Source organism: Haliotis rufescens, unplaced genomic scaffold, assembly GCF_023055435.1.
Source record: "Haliotis rufescens isolate VD_foot unplaced genomic scaffold, xgHalRufe1.0.p SCAF_22, whole genome shotgun sequence".
In the NCBI taxonomy this organism is placed as follows: domain Eukaryota; kingdom Metazoa; phylum Mollusca; class Gastropoda; order Lepetellida; family Haliotidae; genus Haliotis; species Haliotis rufescens.
Window position 1 is genome coordinate 12,660,001 of NW_025963913.1, and position 19,485 is coordinate 12,679,485.

At 42.9% G+C, this 19,485-nt stretch overlaps 1 protein-coding gene across 4 annotated transcripts in view; it reads right to left on the reverse strand.

The window, feature by feature from the left end:
• LOC124118554 (cilia- and flagella-associated protein 54-like) overlaps positions 1 to 17,096 on the reverse strand; it is a 93,432-nt gene extending 76,336 nt beyond the window's left edge. For all 4 annotated transcript variants that reach the window (XM_046480727.2, XM_046480726.2, XM_046480725.2 and 1 more), the window contains exons 1-13: positions 16,777 to 17,096; positions 16,212 to 16,317; positions 15,456 to 15,599; positions 14,927 to 15,098; positions 14,091 to 14,149; positions 8,066 to 8,209; positions 7,320 to 7,433; positions 6,720 to 6,821; positions 6,394 to 6,595; positions 5,667 to 5,774; positions 5,316 to 5,428; positions 4,578 to 4,752; positions 1,293 to 1,378 (exon numbers count right to left, since the gene is read on the reverse strand). In XM_046480727.2, coding sequence (XP_046336683.2) covers positions 1,293 to 1,378; positions 4,578 to 4,752; positions 5,316 to 5,428; positions 5,667 to 5,774; positions 6,394 to 6,595; positions 6,720 to 6,821; positions 7,320 to 7,433; positions 8,066 to 8,209; positions 14,091 to 14,149; positions 14,927 to 15,098; positions 15,456 to 15,599; positions 16,212 to 16,317; positions 16,777 to 16,967 — 1,716 coding nt within the window. In that variant the 5' untranslated portion in view covers positions 16,968 to 17,096. The remainder of the gene's footprint in view (positions 1 to 1,292; positions 1,379 to 4,577; positions 4,753 to 5,315; positions 5,429 to 5,666; positions 5,775 to 6,393; positions 6,596 to 6,719; positions 6,822 to 7,319; positions 7,434 to 8,065; positions 8,210 to 14,090; positions 14,150 to 14,926; positions 15,099 to 15,455; positions 15,600 to 16,211; positions 16,318 to 16,776) is intronic.
• Positions 17,097 to 19,485: the final 2,389 nt, after the last annotated feature.

Here is a 19,485-nt window from a genome sequence, read left to right on the forward strand (position 1 = left end):
TCCTTCAGAGAGACCAGCAGATGAGAGACCTGAGAAACCTGCGGTTGGAGGGATGGATAGGTACATGCAGGTACGCATCCTGCAAGTCGTGATTGATCAAGGAGTCGAAAGCATTGTTGCTGTTCTTGAGTAGTATCAAGGTTGTGAGACGTAAGTAAGGTTGATGCTCCATGTAGCGCTCGTTGAACACAGGGAGATTGTGGATCATCCGCATCTTGTCTGAGTCCTTTTTCGGTACTAGAAAGATGGGAGAGTGTAAGTGCTGGGGCATGAACAATCTCTACTGCACTTTTCTCCAGCAAGATGTCTATGTTGGACTTCAGTTTCCTAGGAAGAGCTTTGATCAACGGCAGTTCTACCACTACGTTCAGCTGGTAACCATAGTGCAGTGCGTTGAGTATGTAAGCGTCCGCCAGCCCGATCCAGTTCTGCCAGAACATGCCCAGCCTCCCACGTACATGGGTGTTGACAATTGGGAGGACTGGGGCTGGGAGCTCCCAGTCATGATTGCCCAACACTTCAATGCTTCCCCCTCTTATCCCCACTCCTGCCCTGGAATATTCTGGTAGCCAATCCTGTGTGTAGCCATGATCTCCTCATAGGCTCCTCTGTAGTCAATTTGGCGTTGCTGGAAATCTACCACAGTCTGAAAATGGTCTAGGCAAATTGGATTAATTTTCCATAAGTCCTGCTCCATGGCTTGGGTCGATGATGCTAGTGACGAAAATGATTTGAGCGATCTCCTTATCTCTGTCTCAATAAACACAAATCTGACATCAGGGATCTTCAGTGTGGTTGGCTTAGATGAGCCAGAGTAATGCAGGATAAGTAAAAAATTGGTTGTTTGGAGAATTGTTCTTGAAAATAAACAGATTGCTCGAACATGAGGTGTTTCATGGAACAAACAACTGCATGACATGACACATGTTTTCCCAGGATGAGCAAACCTGGCCAATCAATCTTATGAGCACAGAGGAGAAAGTTTGTTTGATTGCTCAGCGCTAGAGTCAACAGTATTTAAAAGGAAATTAGCACAAACTTCATTAAACATATCAGCTGTCAAGAAGTGATGTGAGAATATATGACAGACATATTAATCATGAACAAAATTGTATAATAAAGCAATATTGCAGCAAAGTGTTACTGTTATGGTAATGTTACACCATAACGTTGTGGCAACATTAAGAAAACCATATAATTTAATGTTGTGTTAAAGTCATTTTCTAATGCTGCCAAAACATAAAAAAGAAACGCTGTATCATCAGTTTTTTCGTTTGCTGGGATGTACTCACTAGGAAAGGTCCGCTGACAATGGACAGAAGGACTTCAGCAAGATTGATCAGATCATCCTGGATGCCAAAAGCTTTCACAGAAGTGCCTGAGGAAAAAATATATATTCTGTCATAACATTGATGATTGAAGCTTTTTGTATTTGTGCCAGACTTGCACCTCAGTCAATATTTGCCTGCCAAAACCAGTACAGAATATTGTTAATGTGAGCACAACTGACCATGGACAGAAAACAGATCATTCCATTTTGCCAGAACCATTTCATCTAATGTTAAAGCTGTCTGGAGGGATAGTAGAACTTGTGTGGGGTGTATTCTTATATGTCGTCATTATTTGGACAAGTGAAAGAGTATGGAGTTACACCTCTTTTCACAATAATCCTGTTATATTGCAGAATATGCCAAAGGGAAGAGAGCATCGGCTACCATACAGTGGATGCCCATGCCTATAAGAAGAGTGAATTAAATGGCCGAGGGTGTGCAGCTACTAAGCTTCTGTTGCCATGGCAACTACCCCTTGTAGCATACATACAGATAAGAAAAGCTATCATTGCTTGGCAGCTATTGTGCTGCCAACAGCAAATTAGCAGCTACCGCTGATGGCCAATCTCAATGAAATCAGATCTTAGTTCTCACTATCGCTAAACAAAGATCTGAGGATATCCCATTTCGGGTCACGTCATTACGCCCTTTCATCCAACCAATCAGAGCGTCTCTTACCAGATCATGAAAGTGACAGACGGAATGTGTTTTCGATTCATGCAACCTCGAAATATTTGACTGAGGGTATTCCGAATGACAGTTACGGGTTTTATGTTTATATTCATACAATCTAGGCCATCTATAAGCCATTCCAGGATGTTCTTCATATCAGTTTTAATTTTTTTAATCGAGAATACGACAAAATATGTTTCGAACGTAGTCTCCAGTTTGAAACAAGTGTTGTAAAGCTCGAGAAAGCTGCCTTCTGATTGGCTAATGTTGATTTCTTGTCAGTCATTTCATTGATCGGTCAAAGTTTGCGAAAGGTCGTTCTGACGTGACCCGTAATGGGATGTCCTCAGATTTTTGTTTAGCGGTAGCGAAAACTAAGATCTGATTTCAATGAGATTGCTGATGGCCTAAAGCAGCTACCACTGCCCAGCCCAGATATCATAGGTGGCAACTACTGCTGCAAGCCCAAGGCTATATTGTGACACAACAACTACCGCTGCCGGCCTAGATGTCAAATACTGCTGACACAACAACTGCAGCTGCCTGCCAAAATGTCAAATACTCCTGACACAACAACTACCGCTGCCTGCCCAAATGTCAAATACTGCTGACACAACAACTACAGCTGCCTGCCAAAATGTCAAATACTCCTGACACACCAACTACAGCTGCCTGCCAAAATGTCAAATACTCGTGACACAACAACCACCGCTGCCTGCCTAAATGTCAAATACTGCTGACACAACTACCGCTGTCTGCATAAATGTCAAATACTCCTGACACAACAACTACCGCTGTCTGCCTAGATGTCAAATACTGCTGACACAACAACTGCAGCTGCCTGCCAAAATGTCAAATACTCCTGACACAACAACTACCGCTGTCTGCATAAATGTCAAATACTCCTGACACAACAACTACCGCTGTCTGCCTAAATGTCAAATACTGCGGACACAACTACAGCTGCCTGCCTAGATGTCAAATACTGCTGACACAACAACTACCGCTGTCTGCATAAATGTCAAATACTCCTGACACAACAACCACCGCTGTCTGCCTAAATGTCAAATACTGCTGACACAACAACTACAGCTGCCTGCCAAAATGTCAAATACTCCTGACACAACAACTACCGCTGTCTGCATAAATGTCAAATACTCCTGACACAACAACCACCGCTGTCTGCCTAAATGTCAAATACTGCTGACACAACAACTACAGCTGCCTGCCAAAATGTCAAATACTCCTGACACAACAACTACCGCTGTCTGCATAAATGTCAAATACTCCTGACACAACAACTACAGCTGCCTGCCAAAATGTCAAATACTGCTGACACAACAACTACAGCTGCCTGCCAAAATGTCAAATACTCCTGACACAACAACTACAGCTGCCTGCCAAAATGTCAAATACTCCTGACACAACAACTACAGCTGTCTGCATAAATGTCAAATACCCCTGACACAACAACCACCGCTGTCTGCCTAAATGTCAAATACTGCTGACACAACAACTACAGCTGCCTGCCAAAATGTCAAATACTCCTGACACAACAACTACCGCTGTCTGCATAAATGTCAAATACCCCTGACACAACAACCACCGCTGTCTGCCTAAATGTCAAATACTGCTGACACAACAACCACCGCTGTCTGCCTAAATGTCAAATACTGCTGACACAACAACTACAGCTGCCTGCCAAAATGTCAAATACTCCTGACACAACAACTACAGCTGCCTGCCTAGATGTCAAATACTCGTGACACAACAACCACCGCTGCCTGCATAAATGTCAAATACGGCTGATACAACAACTACAGCTGCTGGCCTAGATGTCAAATACTCCTGACACAACAACCACCGCTGCCTGCCTAAATGTCAAATACTCCTGACACAACAACTACAGCTGCCTGCCTAAATGTCAAATACTCCTGACACAACAACTCTCGCTGTCTCCCTTAATGTCAAATACTGCTTGCACAACAACTACCGCTGCCTGCCCAAATGTCAAATACTGCTGACACAACTACAGCTGTCTCCCTTAATGTCAAATACTACTGGCATGACAACTACAGCTGCCTGCCCAAATGTCAAATACTGCTGATACAGCAACTACCGCTGTCTCCCTTAATGTCAAATACTGCTGGCATGACAACCACAGCTGCCTGCCTAAATGTCAAATACTGCGGACACAACTACCGCTGCCTGCCTAAATGTCAAATACTGCTTGCATGACACCTACAGCTGCCTGCCTAAATGTCAAATACTGCGGACACAACTACCGCTGCCTGCCTAAATGTCAAATACTGCTGACATGACAACTACCGCTCTCTGCCGAAATGTCAAATACTGCTGACATGACAACTACTGCTGTCGGGCCAATATACGTGGCCATTGGATGCCAAAAGTAAGTTTGGTTTTGATTCAGAGACATGGTGGAGGAGACCAAATGTGGGCTTCAACATAATGTACCCATATGGGGAACAGAACCCGAATCTCAGCATGATTGTCAAATGATTGGACAACTTGGCTACCCATCTTCCCATTTGGGCAAGGGTCTTTATCCCTAACCTGGTACAGTGGATGGGGGAGGGTTGGCTGCCCCGGATGCAGGCTCTTCCTCTTTCTCCTCCTCTGTGACGTTGACCATCCGCTTGTGGCGTCGGTTGCTACTGTTGAGTCTCTCCATGACCTGCAGCAGCTCAAGAGCCTTGCCATCCCACATATATCTGTCTTCACTCAACACCTAGATAACATACAACACTCACATTCACGATTCAGATCTTGGCAATATTCACTCACTGAAAATGCATATATGATATTATTAGATGTTATGTAACTATTAAAAAAGTAAAAGTCAAAGAAATCTGTGAAACATCACAGTATTTTTAAGAATGAAAAAGTCCTTTCCCTGTGCACAAACATACATACGTGAAGTGAAATAGAGTTTAAAGTTGCTTTCAAGCCTATTGCACTTATAAAGTGACGTGCATGGACGTGTGTGGCTGCTTGTACCAGTCCATACTAATGCAGATTTAGAGTGCCTGCCAACTGAGTTTCCATGCCACAGTTTATCATGAACACCCCTCTCAAACACAGTATACTGACTCCGAACCGACCAGTCCTTGTTTTAGCCCCTTAATGCTGAGCGCCAGGGAGGGTAAGAACAAATACCATCTTTTCACGATGCAGCCTGGCATTGAACCCCCGACCTTCAACTCTGGGGGCGGACGCCCCACCAGTAGACCACAGAGGCGGTCTGCCAAACACACATTGCATCCTGTGTATAGCCTTGAACAAGGTTCCTACCTTCAACTGAGTAAGGAGGGGATCCACTAGGAGGTCAAACGTATCCCAGTGTTCATAGTTGAAGGCCAGCTTGACCAGTTTGATGACGGCACTGATAGGCACACCATCCTCACCTGTATTTGACATACACAAAACCATAAATCTACTCATTGAACAACATTGGTTTCATGGACAATTTTTTAATACATGTTTTATAAGCAAATGGCATAAATTAAAGCAAGAACTTTCATTCATTACAAAAAGATTACAAGAATTCTATTTACCTTACACTAACCTTCATGGAATATTAAGATTTAATTGGTTCCATTGCAGCCTATATTCTATTAGCCTCCTAATGATTCATATACACACCTTTTGTAGCCATCTCTATGAGGCGCCTGTCAGTGACCACCGAGGCCAGAGGATGACCGCCTAGTGAACTCATGGGCTTGGGACCTGGTGGCTTGTGGCCTCCACCACCTGAGACACATGTGACAATGAGACACGTGAGACAATGAGACATATGAGACATGTGAGACACATGACACACATGTGACAATGAGACACATGAGACACATGTTTGTTCTAAGTAGTTAGGATTGTTTTTTCACAGTTGCTCATTGTGTGTATTCACAATCCAAAACCTGGGATCATTGCTCATGCTATCAACCAATGGTTATCTGTCAAAGAATTGATTATTTACATGTTGCTGTGATATAGCTTGAATACAACATTAACTTACTCACTTATCATTGGTTAGTGAGCATGTATTCAGTGTAATAAAATCAGACCTGTTGTTACATCTTCTCTAAAAGATGCTATCGAAGTTAACTAACACTTCTCCTCGTCTGCTAACAATCTCTACTAACTTTATTTTGTTAGTTATATTATGTTACATTATAGAAAGTCTGGTATCATGGAAGAGGCTGGTAAATGTAACGTTGAAATTTCAGTCATGACAAATCTGTGACATCTGAATGGGAATAACAAAACTGTACAATAGTCAAGTCTTCAAAAAGTTTTATTATAATCTCATTTCTTGTCCATACACATGGAAAAGATCACTGGAGCGATGACAGGCAAAAGTAGTTCCCCCTACCTGCTAGGATCTCCTGTGCTGCCATAAAGAGTTCACAGAAGACATCAAGGATCTCTGGCTCATTGTCTGGAGCTGGTGCGGATGTGAGCAGGATACGGCGGTTCGTGTCCTGGAGGCTCTCTAGCACTGCCAGCATCTGGGCAGCACTCCCCTCAAACATGTCTGCCAGCATCTTCTCACTTGGTGTGCGAGGCCATGGAAGCTGGACAAAAAGCATACACGTCAAAACTAAACGTTCCTTGGCGATCATTATGGCATAACAATCAAACACTGGAATAGCTTCACATTATTTATTGGATGGAAACACCTTCTGTACAGTGTCTTACATTGAGAACATCCTTGAGGTTTGCCCGTGTTTTTGGCCGCAACAATCCTTTTGGTTTCCTCCTGGTCTCCATGACGGATCTCTTGTACACCATCACAGCCATCTGTAAAACCAAAGACTGCCTGCTGACTGTGCTCATTATGGATAGGGATAAGTGAACTACCAAATTCATTGTCCACTTCTTTAAGGTCACATAAAATGGACATCATCACCTGAATGGAACAGTTTTCAGGATCACAAATGACTTATTTCAATGATTTTTTTCTAACTTTTATCAAATTATTCTATCTTTAAAAAAGCATTTTATTTAAGCAAATAAATTGTTTTTCTGACTCAATTTAATTTTTTACATGAAGAAAAGTCAGTTAGGACCAGGAGCTAAACATGATGTTTTAAATTTTGTCTATGTTTACACCACCGATAGACGAGTGGAACATTTCCCTATTTCACAACAAAAGACTGTAGGGTCTTATTGCTGCTTGACCAGCATCCTACAGGGGAGGTTGTGTCCACATGAACTTAAAATAACCTAAATATGTCCACTGGAATTCATAAAGGAATACATAAGGAATAGACATGATGAGGGCAAAGATTGACATACCTTGACTGTTGCCTCCCTGAATGCAATCTCAGACTCCGGAGTCTCCTGGGAACTACTGAGTCCCTCCAGCTTACTCAGCTCATTGATCTTGGCCAGTCCACGTCGGGCAAAGCCCTGCAACAATCACCATGCAGCCCTCAATATAAGGAACTTGACTCAACTTGACTCATGTTGACATGAAAACCTAATTGCACCAGACAAAACCAGGTTGCACCCTAGTCCCATAAATTCCAAAGTTGAAATGTGCACATAATCAGCATAATGATGCCAAGCCCCCCAAAAGCATGGCAAATTACACATAACACAGTGATTAGTGATGTAGTATGGTAAATAAAGCTTAGAGGTACTGAGTGTGTTCAAAGATCAATGTTGTGTTGAAGGGATCAAGTAAGGGTTACACAAAAAATGCATAGATTATGACATGCACTTGGTGCATGTGGACAAAAATATTAAGGTGCATTTTACAATAACCGGTTGCACTGGTGCATGTTTTATATAGCTTAATCGAGCCATGCCATGCATCTCATAGACATGCCTATTGCAGATATTCTGTGAGATATCACATTGATAACCTTCATCTATGTTGCATGTTCTGATGTAGAATTTGATAGAAATCTTATCCCTACAGGGCTACATTCACTCCAAGGAAGGACCTTTTACTTATTGCACATGAATATATTTTCATAAACAAAAACAAGGTTCCCAGGCAATTTCACTTTGACTGATTAGAACTATTGGCCACCAACCTCTGCATGTTGTCCTGCCTTGCAGTCATAGTAGCACTGACACACAGCAGTGTAGAGGGTGGTGCGCCAGGGGAGGTACTTGACAGCCAGGAGTGGTACAGAGGTTTCCATACACATGCTGGCCCACAGCAGGAACTCGAGGACCTGCACAAACACAGTACGCATCACCAAGATCAGAGATCCTATATTTTCAAATTGTTCTATTTATCACCACTGCTTGTTTACATAGTTGCATTAGGCATTTAACTACAAGATAGACACTATTTACCCATAACTCACACTTCTTATATGAATCTCGAGACAGTAGGGTGATCTAATATTATTATAATCAATGCCATATCATCATTGAACACTTATTTAGTTTTGTCTCAAGCATCACATACAGGTATACATTGTGTGAAAATCAACATGAAAAGTTTAAGAACAACCTACAAGCATTCGAATAGGTTCATCTAGACTTTCCCAGGATTATTTATGTCAATGTTTCTAGACCTAGGGTCATCTATAATAACCAAATTTGGTATTTACAATTTCCCAGTTGAATAAAGCATGTGTGTGGCAGCAAATGATTGTAGCACTGGTAAAATGTTGAGTGCTGTCGTCGGCAGCTGGTAATTTAGTGCTCTTCGTCTTTGCGTATAAATGATTCGTTGAAGAAGTACTGGATTGGGTCAGTTTCCAGAAGGATAACTGTAAGAGTGATCTTCTTGTCAAGTGTGGATTTGATACCCAGCTATACACTGATTTTCCTGCCAGCTTCCAACACTACTCTGGATTAAAAAACGACAGTAACACATATTTCTTATGCTGCTCCCACATATTTGATTTCTTGTATTGCCTATCATTGTAAACCTATTCTGTGTGTTTGATGATGGCCTCTGTGGTCTAGTGGTTGAGCGTATGTCTGGAGAACGGAAGGTCTGGTGGTTCAATCTCAAGGGTGTCATACGAAAAGATTTTAAAAGATGGTTCTTGGAAATTTCAGCCTTAATTGTATATGTATACACTTATCCTATCTCACACTATGCATATCTTCTTTCTTCTTCGATCCTATGTGGAAATGTGCTTGACCCCTGTTGTCAGTTTTTAAAACAAAAACATTGGCCCAAACACACCCCAGAATCTCTATGGTTACGACCAACAACCGGATCAATAAGGTACTTCTAAATGGAAACCTTCCATACTTTGACCATGTGCCATTCCCTTTCTTTGAGCTGTCCGGCTAAGGGAACTGAGATGCAGGGATGATCAGGTGGATATATCGCATGTGAGAAAGGATAAATAATTAAATTTAGTAAAATCTAAATATTTTTTACATTTGTATACTTATCCTGCATTACTCCGTATTGCATTTACTGCTGTCTTTGACAGAGAGACGAACTGTGTGAGATCCAGCTGCTGAAGAAAGTTGTCCCAACCAGCCCAGGAGGCAGCGCCCTCTCACAGTCGGCACGTGACCCGGAAGTCATGACGTCACACCAAAAGACATAACTGCTTTAAACAAAACATCTGAAACTTCGTGGGGAGGTAGCGTAGCGAAAGGGAGGGCACTTAGACTTCGTAATGCAGGATAACTATACAAATGTAAAAAATATTTAGATTTTACTAAATTTTTTAACTTATCCTGCATTACTCCGTATTGCATCTTTATCAGACGGCATGGCCGGTGGGCATACCTGCAGATGTGAACCATATTAAACCCTCATCAAGGTCCGATGAATCCGCACCGCATACAAGTGATGACCGGAACATCTACGACCATTCCTGTCTTCAGGAAACAAGAGTCGATGCAAAAACGAAATGCCCGAATAGGTAACCGAAATACAATTAGGCGTGTAGCCAAAATATATAACTTACCGAAGAGCGAAAGCGAAACGCAGTAGAGCCCTCTAATCTGAGGCGATAAACACCAGAGAGTTCGACGGGCCCCACTCGGAATCGAAGAATCAGCGGCGTCGGCGGCAAAATCTACGACCAATGCTAAGAGCGAATGCGAAACGCAGGAGAGCCCTCTAGGCTGGAGGCAAGGAACACCGGTGAGGTCGACGGGCACCGCTCAGGTATCAGAGAAGCAGCAGCGTTGGCGTTGGCGTTGGCGCCGGTGTCCACATCTACTACCATTCCTGTCGTCAGGAAACGAGAGTTGATGCAAAAAGTAAAACCCGGATAGGTGACAGCAATAGAATGAGTCGGGTAACCCAAAACTAAAACTGACCTAAGAGCGAATGCGGAACGCAAGAGAGCCGTCTCGTCTGGGGTGATAAACACCCGCTCAGGGTATCGGAGAATCAGTGGAGTCGGAGATAGATGACCTGTTGGGCTACAACCAGGGACCAAAACTGTGAATGCCGGCGACAACTTTCAAGGCTACATCACGGAAGTAATGGTTGGTGAAGGCGGTGTCCAATCGCCACGAACAGGCTTCCCTGAACGACTGGATGGAACAATATACCGTGAAGAAGCAGTGTAAATACGATCGCCCTGATCTCATTTTATTTCAGGTGATAGCCTTTGGGGGGAGGGTCAAATCCGGCGGCTCATAAGCTTTAAGGATGACCGCCCGGAGCCACAGGGAAAAGCATTCCGGCTGACCAACGACTGCGACGAAGGGGAGACCGGCAGAAAAAGGTGTTTCCTAGACTTGCGGCAGTCTTTAGATCGTAGAATAACCTTCAGTGCCCTTACTGGGCATAATGACGCTCATCCTCATCCTCGGCACCCACACTGGACGAGGGGGGAGGGGACAAGGAATGATCTATCAGGCTGTCCTGGGAGTTGAGTCTTTACGCTGACGTCCCAGTACGGTCCATGATGAACGGCGCCCTGGGTACCGCATTCGAACCGGGCACGGGAGACATCGAGGGCGTGCTGTATATGGACTCGAGCGGCAGTAGTCAAAACCAGTAGAAACACCCGTCTTCTACATAAGGTCGTAGAAGGAAGACGAGGGGAGTGGTTCGAAGGGCGTTGAAGACCACATTCAGATCCAACGCAGGCGGTCCGAACTTGGCCTTCAGGTCTTCAAGACTGAACGAGCGCAGCCAGGCCCGTAGGTCGGGAATTTTTCGTCTTTCTCCGATCGTCCGGGATGGCCAGAACGGAGTAGATCGCGACCAGGTATGTGGGGGTGGAAAGCCCTTCAACCGACGGGTGCTACGCAAGTACAGAAGGAACTGATCCAGGATCTGCGGTGACGCTGTCATCGGATCCTGGTGTTTGTCAGAACAAAATGCCTGGAACAAGCATCATTTATCAGCATACAGTCCCCCTGTAGATGGACGGTGGGCTGAAGCAATAGCCTCGGTCGCTCTAGCCGAATAGCCCTTGGCTTTCTGCAGGTGTGTCAGGCGTGCAGACGATAACATGCGGGTATGAGGGTGTGGCAACAGACCGTGTGGATGGAGCAGAAGGTTGGACCGCACCGGAAGTTCCAGGGGTTGTCTCTGGCTATGTTTCGGAGGTCGATAAGTGGTCGTAGATGCAGTTGACCTCGTGAGGTAAGAGCTTGCTCTGGAATCAGGATACACAGGAGCAGTTGCCATTGTCAGAGCTGGAACGGTTGTTTGAGTGCCAATGGAACATACCGTTTAATCTTCATCCAATGATCTTGAGGAACAAACATCATGGCTTGTTGATTGCTGAAGAGAGCCACGATGAATTGGAGTGATTGGGTTGGAATGACCTCATACTTGTCAACGATAATCAACCCACCAAGCTGCTGTAGAGGACGTGTGAAGTTGAGCTGTTGACAAAGGATATCGGTTCCTGTGTGCGCTTGATTGTAGGATTGTAGGTAATGACAGCCTTGGAGAATAAACAAAATGGTGGCGCTCCCGTTGGATGGGGATGTGCAGATAAGCATCTTTTAGGACGAGGCTGACCATGATATCGCCAGGATGAATGAGCATGCCAAGGAGCATGTTTTATGTCATGCGAAAGTGAGGCGGAACTTCCAAATACTTTGCATTGAAAAATTTCAAATAGAAGACCAGCAATAGCTTTTGATTGTCTTTTCTTGAAACAAAGAAAATTGGTGAATAAAACCTGGAGGTAACGGGAAGTGGGCAGAGGCATTCTATGGCATTCCAGGGCTGTCACTGTAAGAATGAACAGTTGGCGGATGACAAAGCGGGGAGTGAACATAGTCAGCATTAGATTGGTAGTCTGAAAACTCTGGAGGGTATGAGTACCCCAGTCTCTGGTAGTATGGATCCCAATGGTAAAGATAACTATTTAGCTCTGAAGGCGTTGAACTGTGGATTATCCCAAAAGTTGAAGTTCCCACATTGATGTTGGTAGTCTATCATGGGGGACCAATCCCGGTAACAGGAAGAACTTTCTGTGTGCAAGGGAGCTGAGTAGTGGTCAGCTGAAGTCAAATTGGATTGCTCTCTGCTGATCGTCTAGTGGGAGAACGAAGATCCTTAAAACTGATCCCGGGCCAAGATCACTGATCCCTATCGTTGAATACTGATCATCGGTCCTGCGTATCCTTGTGAGTATCTCGTCTGTTAGTCATGGCACGAACAACCAAACTGTCATTCCTCACACGATCTGTTACAGGAGCGGAGTGTGCTGGATCCAGCAAAGGGATCTTGAAGAAGAGTGTTCGATCGTTTGAACAGAAGTGTTGATGGGAGCAGTCGTCGAACTTGAGGGCAGAGTAGACTTGGGATCAGGGATAAGAATGGATCGAAAATCACCTTGGGGTGGAGACTGAGGAGGGGTTGAACAGTGAGGGTTGGAGATGTTGTCCCTAAGGAAACTGTCTGAGGCAATGTCGTCAGTACTTGATAAGGTAGGCTCCCCTGAACAAACTGCCAATGCGGATGTAGATTTTTTGGACAACTTCTAAGTAGAATCCTTTGCTTTAGATTGATGGTCCAACAATCGTCTACAACATCGTTGGATGTAAAGCAAAACGGCCGCCTAAGGCAGAGAATGGCATTCTGCACAGCGTGAGTCCAGCGTACACTGACCCTGGAAGTCATAACACAGACTGTGGGGATCCGATGTAGTGTATATGTTTCTACACTTGGAATACAATGGCCTTTGTTTGTCTTTTTTGCCCATGGTTGAGATAGTCTTACTCCACAAGCAAAACATGAAGACAAACAATATATTCTCTAGGTTGTCAAACATGTTCACACACAGTGAGTGAGTGAGTTTGGTTTTATGGCGCTTTTAGCAATATTCCAGCAATATCACTGCAGGGGATGCCAGAAACTGGCTTAACACATTGTACCCATGTTGGGAATCGAATCCAAGTCTTCAGTGTGACGAGCGAACGCTATAACCACGAGCCTACCCACACCCCTCCACACACAGTGATGATGAGAAAGAAAATGAGATGGGAGAGAGATGCACATGGTCAAAGCGTGGAAGGCTACCGTGCACAAGAGCACAACATTGACCCAGATGTTGGTCATAACCATGGAGATGATGGGGTGTGTTCAGGCAAATGTTTTTGTTTTAGAAGCTGGAAACAGGGTTCAAGAAAGAAGATGTACATAGTATGAGATAGGATAAGTTTGTCGTTATAATGCCTGGCGCTCTGCATTAAGAGGTTAAAACAAGGACTGGTCAGCTCGAGGTCAGTATACTGTGTCTGAGGGGTGTATTCATGTAAAACTGCGGTATGGTATCTCAGTGGGCTAGCACCTTAAATCGCCATTAGTCTGGGCTACTACAAGCAGACAGACACATACACACACAGACATAAACACATACACATGCACGTCGCTACATAAATACTCCACCTGTGTGTTTGATTATGATTTATTGATAATTCATTGATCTTGTGTTGTCATTTACTGATTTCACAATCTAGTTCTGTACAAACAGATTTCTGGGTAAATGTTTGTGTTTCAGTTTTGAAATCAATTCATAATAGTGGACATTTGAATACCTGACTTTAACAGCAAATACCTCAATTATGATGTTCTAATATGATTGCAAATACTTAATATGGTACATACTTTATAATATCAAGAAGAAAGTCCTGGATAAATCACAGTGAACATACCCTTGCTGAATGTCCCAGTGACATCAGGTGTCTTGACATGCTGTATATGTGCACTGTGCCTGAAACATTGGACAACTTTAGCACCATCTTAAACCGGTGGAGCATTGTATTACTTCCTTACACTTATCTTTCATTACTCTGAGTTCAATAAGTGACGGACACACTCTTTTGACTGAAAGACCAACATATATTTCATTATTGCTATTTGAATTTGTGTCATATTTCCGATCTCATTAAAATCAGATCCTAGCTAGTTCTTGCTACCGCTAAACAAAGATATGAGGACATCTCATTAAGGGAACCTTTCATCTGACGAATCAGAGCGTTGTTTGCCAAGTCATAAAAGTGACGGTCGGATCTAATTATGCAACCTCGAAAAAACGACAGTTATGGGCTTTATGACTGAATCCATATAATCTAGGTCATCTATTAACCATTCCAGAATGTTCTTTTGTTCTGTTTTCAAATAATTAATCGAGGAGTTGTCAAAATATGTTTTGAAGCCTAGTTTTAAACTAGTGCCATAAATCACGAGAAAGCTGCATTCTGATTGGCTAAAGTCGGCTTCTTGACATTCATTCCATTGGTCGATCAAGTTTGAGAAAGGTTGGTCTGACGTGACCTGTAGTGGGATTTCCTCAGATCTTTGTTAAGCTGTAGCAAGAACTAAGAACTGATCTAAATGAGAATGGTCATATATCATGATTTCAAATCTAAGTACCACAAACATCACTCAAATTGTTCTTGTACCTTGTTTTCCAGTGATCTATGCAATGGACAGTACGTATTAAAGCTATTGGTCTGCCTGGCAGTTATATCCCACACTTTGTACATACCATTATAAACAAGCCAACAGAGGGACTCTTTGGGAAGGACGACTTGCATGACAAGCCTGAGAAAAATTAGGATCTGCACACAGCGGTCCACAGACTGTTTGTTCTGCAGCTTTGGGTCAGATAGCTTCACTACCTGGTACATGCTGATACTTTTCCCCATCAGGGCTCGGAACTGAATACACAAAGAAAATTCTGGTTGATTTCATACATGATGACCATAAAGATTTGCAATAAAAATATCTTTTTGCGAAGAGGACAGTAATGATTTCTTTCCCAATTTCGCAATTGTCATGATGATATGATGAACACATACACAGATTGAACAGAAAACATGCCTCAACAAAACTGATGATAGTGTGATAGATACTAATACATGTATTTTCGGGAATGTTGTTCTGCACATAATTATAACAAAAACTTAGACAAAAACGGAAACGAAATACAACATGTACATATTGTTTAGTATCAATGTGCCAATGAAAAGAAAGAGAAATTAATTCATCTTGAAACTAAAAAATGCCACACTCACTGTCAGTCCAGCATTTTCTCCGTCAAAACCATTAGGGAAGAAATTGTTTCGGAACATGTCTACATTGGTGATCTCCTCCACATTGACATCCCCAAAGGCCTGTAGGTACCTTTCATAACACTGCCACAGAGCCAGCTTGTACTCCTGTACCAAAAACACCAAGGCTTGACACCAACACACGCAGTTTAACAAACCTTATCACCCTTCAAAATGACTGTATTTACCTTTTCGAAGGAAAACACAAAAAGGATTATCATGATAGGAAATTGTCCACAATTATCTTGTTATAACAGGTGACTAAAATGAAAAACATCTGGTCATAAAATTTGTGAATGAGGTATCCTGCTTGGGTGTACTATGAAATGATTTATTAAATCTCAGCTTGAATCCTCCTATCTGATCTTGAAGGTATCATCCACAAGAATATTTCTCAATTTCATTCACATTCCATGCCTAAACAAGTGTAGTAGGGCGTGGTGTCATCCCACAGATGTCATCCTTACCTTGTCAGCTTGCTGACGGGGTTAACCTCTTTGGTCATGGGGACAAGGCGTCCGACCTCAGATAAGAAGGTCCGTGGTTCGAGTCCCATCACGGGACTGGGACATTTTATGGCCGCTATATTGGCGCCCTACGGCAAGATGACAAGGTAAGGATGACTCCACACCCTGCTACACAAGTTACATATGATTTGAGAAAATGAAATATTTATACAAAATGATAATAAAAATATGTGAAAGTATTCAGATAATTTACCTTGATGGTGACTAGAAAATCTCCCATTTCAAGTAATTTCTTCTGATAGTAAACTGTGGGAAGACGGGCCTCATACTTGTTCCACAGTTCAAATAAGGTATCGGCACTGGAAAAAATGTAAATAAAAATGTATTGATCAACAAAACATTGTGTGGTGTAATGTTTTCATGTATGTTTATAATTCTCTCTTCTACAGTTTTTTTAGTAGAGCACATAGTTACATGTAGAGTTCATAGTTTACGGTAGTAGGATATCTAGAATGCATAGGTTTAGAGAAAAACAAACTGAATCTATCATAACAATGTATGGCAAATAAATTTTTGAATGACTATGAATTCTAAAGATTTTAGAACCGGAATAAAAATATGGCTGCTTGTATAGTTCATAAGCTTGTATAGTTCATAAGCTTGTCTGGAAAAAGGAATGACATGCTCATAGATCATCAGAAATAAGAAAATAGGGAACAATTGGCTATATTTTAAATTTAGATTTGTAGAATTTGAGAAATGATAACGTTGAGATGATCATACATGCATATTAAAGGGACAAATATTTAGAATCTTACGGTCTTGAATATGATTCTTCTTCCGGTTTCTTGTAGCCAGGGCCAGCTCTCTTTTTCATATATCCTGCAAACTTTTTGAATTCTTGATCAAGTGCTTGAAACACTGGATTCGGTTTATCCTTGCTGTAAAAAGAACTTGGTTGTCCTTTATTTGAGCTTGACACAGCTGCACTTTTTAGAACAGCAGCCATGATGCCCAGTTAAGTATATAATAGAACTGCAATGGTAATATCTGCCTTCTTTCTTCTTATCTATGACCACGCATGTCATCAACAACTCTCAAGCGTCGGCCATACTTCAACAACGCCGTTGCCAGTGGTTTCTACTAAGGGAAGTAACTCTCATCGAGCACCTGTCAACAGGTTCTCCCGTCAGTGAGCGCGACAATAATTTGCGCACAATCTTTATCTCGAGATTGAAACCAGACTAGTGGAATCTGTCTAACCCTGGGGTCATGACAAAATGACACAGCGAAAGCAGGGATATGGGTGGGTACGGTGTCAGACACCCAGTTTGTCCATCTTGCAATCACCCTGAATCCATTGCTCACTTGTTACTGGATTGCCAAGACCACGTCCCAGCCCGGGCTCGGTTAAAACAAGAATTGCAGTTAGATCCGCTTTGTGTCCTAGATCTCCAAAAGCCGGGAGATGCAATAGCGAAGGCCCAACTTACTCTATTTCTGAGAGATGGACAGCATCTCGAACGTATATAAACAGAGCAGCCAAAGACAAAAATGAAATTATATCAATATACGAAAATAGAAATCATATCAATACAAAAACAGAAATTCGGTGAATACCAAACTCGTAATAGATATGTGTACCCTACTCACACACATGAGTCCCAAAGAGGGACAGGTCAGCCGAAATTGCTAAGGCAGAAGGTGCGCTCTTAAACACTTAAGCAACAACAACAGCAGATTAGATACCAAACCATGGCCGGAGCTGCATTACGCAAAGTTGAGTACGCCACATCCACAAGAGGAACACAACAGGTATTGTTAGAAGGGTGGATTGGATCTTATCACAGCAAGATTACTAGTTCAACGACTACATAGTAGCCAACTGGATCGACGATGATGCCAGATTTCGGATACCGATGTGGAACCATCATGGTACCCAAGACCTAAGGACCAACAATAATCTGGAAGGGTTCCACTATCAGCTGAACAAGTCTCTTCCTCAAGGACAACCCAAAGTATATAAAGCAATAATACATCAAGAAAAAACACTGATTTGTATAAATGTTGTTTTCGTTTTTACCAGTTGTCAGACAGCTGTTGACGACAGAACTAGTCTATTCGGATTTAAGGTAATATATCACACACATGACGTGCCCTCAACCATAAAAGTTGTTGTTTGAACTTACCTCACAAATGGGGTGTCTGACACATGGGATGTCTGACACATGGGATGTCTGACACATGGGAGATGACCATTTACGGAAAAAAATGTTGCATGTCCTTCCGTCTACGGTGTTGTCAAAACAAAGTTATGCACTAGTGATTGGAGTTATGAGCTGACCCCTACATAGTAGGCCATCCCGTGTGGGGTAAAATGAAGAAGAATAAGAGAGAGTGAAGTATATGTGTTATATACAAAGACCAAATAGGACATATCATAATATAATCACCAAGTAATACTCCAAATGTCTAACATTTCAGCAAACTATTTCAGAGAAATAAATTGTTTTGTACTGCAGCAGCAGATGAACAAGCACTATGATATCAATTTATTTCTGAAAAATAACATATAAGAAACCTAACACCAAGTAATGTTCAACAGTTCAACCAAGTTTAACTAAATGTCCTGCAGCATCTAGGAATTCATCTAGGAAGGGGACTTCACGCCTCCCTCGATAAAGTGGTATTTCAGTCTCTGTAAACAGGTTTCCTTGTAAAGTCTCTTGCGAGGAGGTCTGGCAACGTGCAGAAAACGGACAAGTTTGTTCCCTTCAGCTTTTCCTATATCCTGGGTGCCGTTGTACAAAACAGCCTTAGCGCTACGATGGCGTAAGTCTATGTTAAGGTTTGGGAGTTACGATCACCTTAGCGCTAAGATTGCTTTGTACAGCAGCACCCTGTTGCATAAGGGCAAAGAGGTTGAGCCCAGAGGACTGCCTTGTTGACAGATGAGTGTCTGTCCTTGATGCTTTTGTGTTGCTGTGATTCCGTACAGCATGTGGGAAGCGGCAGTCATCATCGACCCAATTGTGGACGAGTAGTCGTTGAAGAGAATAGCCCGTTGGATGTCGGGTGTGTGGTCCGTGGCATTCATCCACCCATCTCGTACTTGGCGGAGAGCTAGGGACGTCAGGGCATCAGCACGACGGACCCATTGGTTGACTTCGGGGTTGGCATGGTAGAGGTTCACCATATCTAGTCTCTGCACCTTCCCTCAGCAATATTCCAGCTTTATGACGGCGGTCTGTAAAAAATCGAGTCTGGACCAGACAGTCCAGTTATTGACATCATGAGCATAGACCTACGCAAGTTGGATATGTTGACATGCATCAACCAAGTCAGCGAACCCGACCACCCGATCCCGTTAGTCGCTTTTACGACAAGCATGGGTTGTTGAAGACCCATTCTAACCCGGATCTTCACGGGTCACCTGCGGCTGAAGTGGACGGACGGTCTCTTACCAAAGTATTCAGTATCTCAAATAACCTCGGAGGCACGGGTGGCCTAGTCGTCTAAGGCGCCGC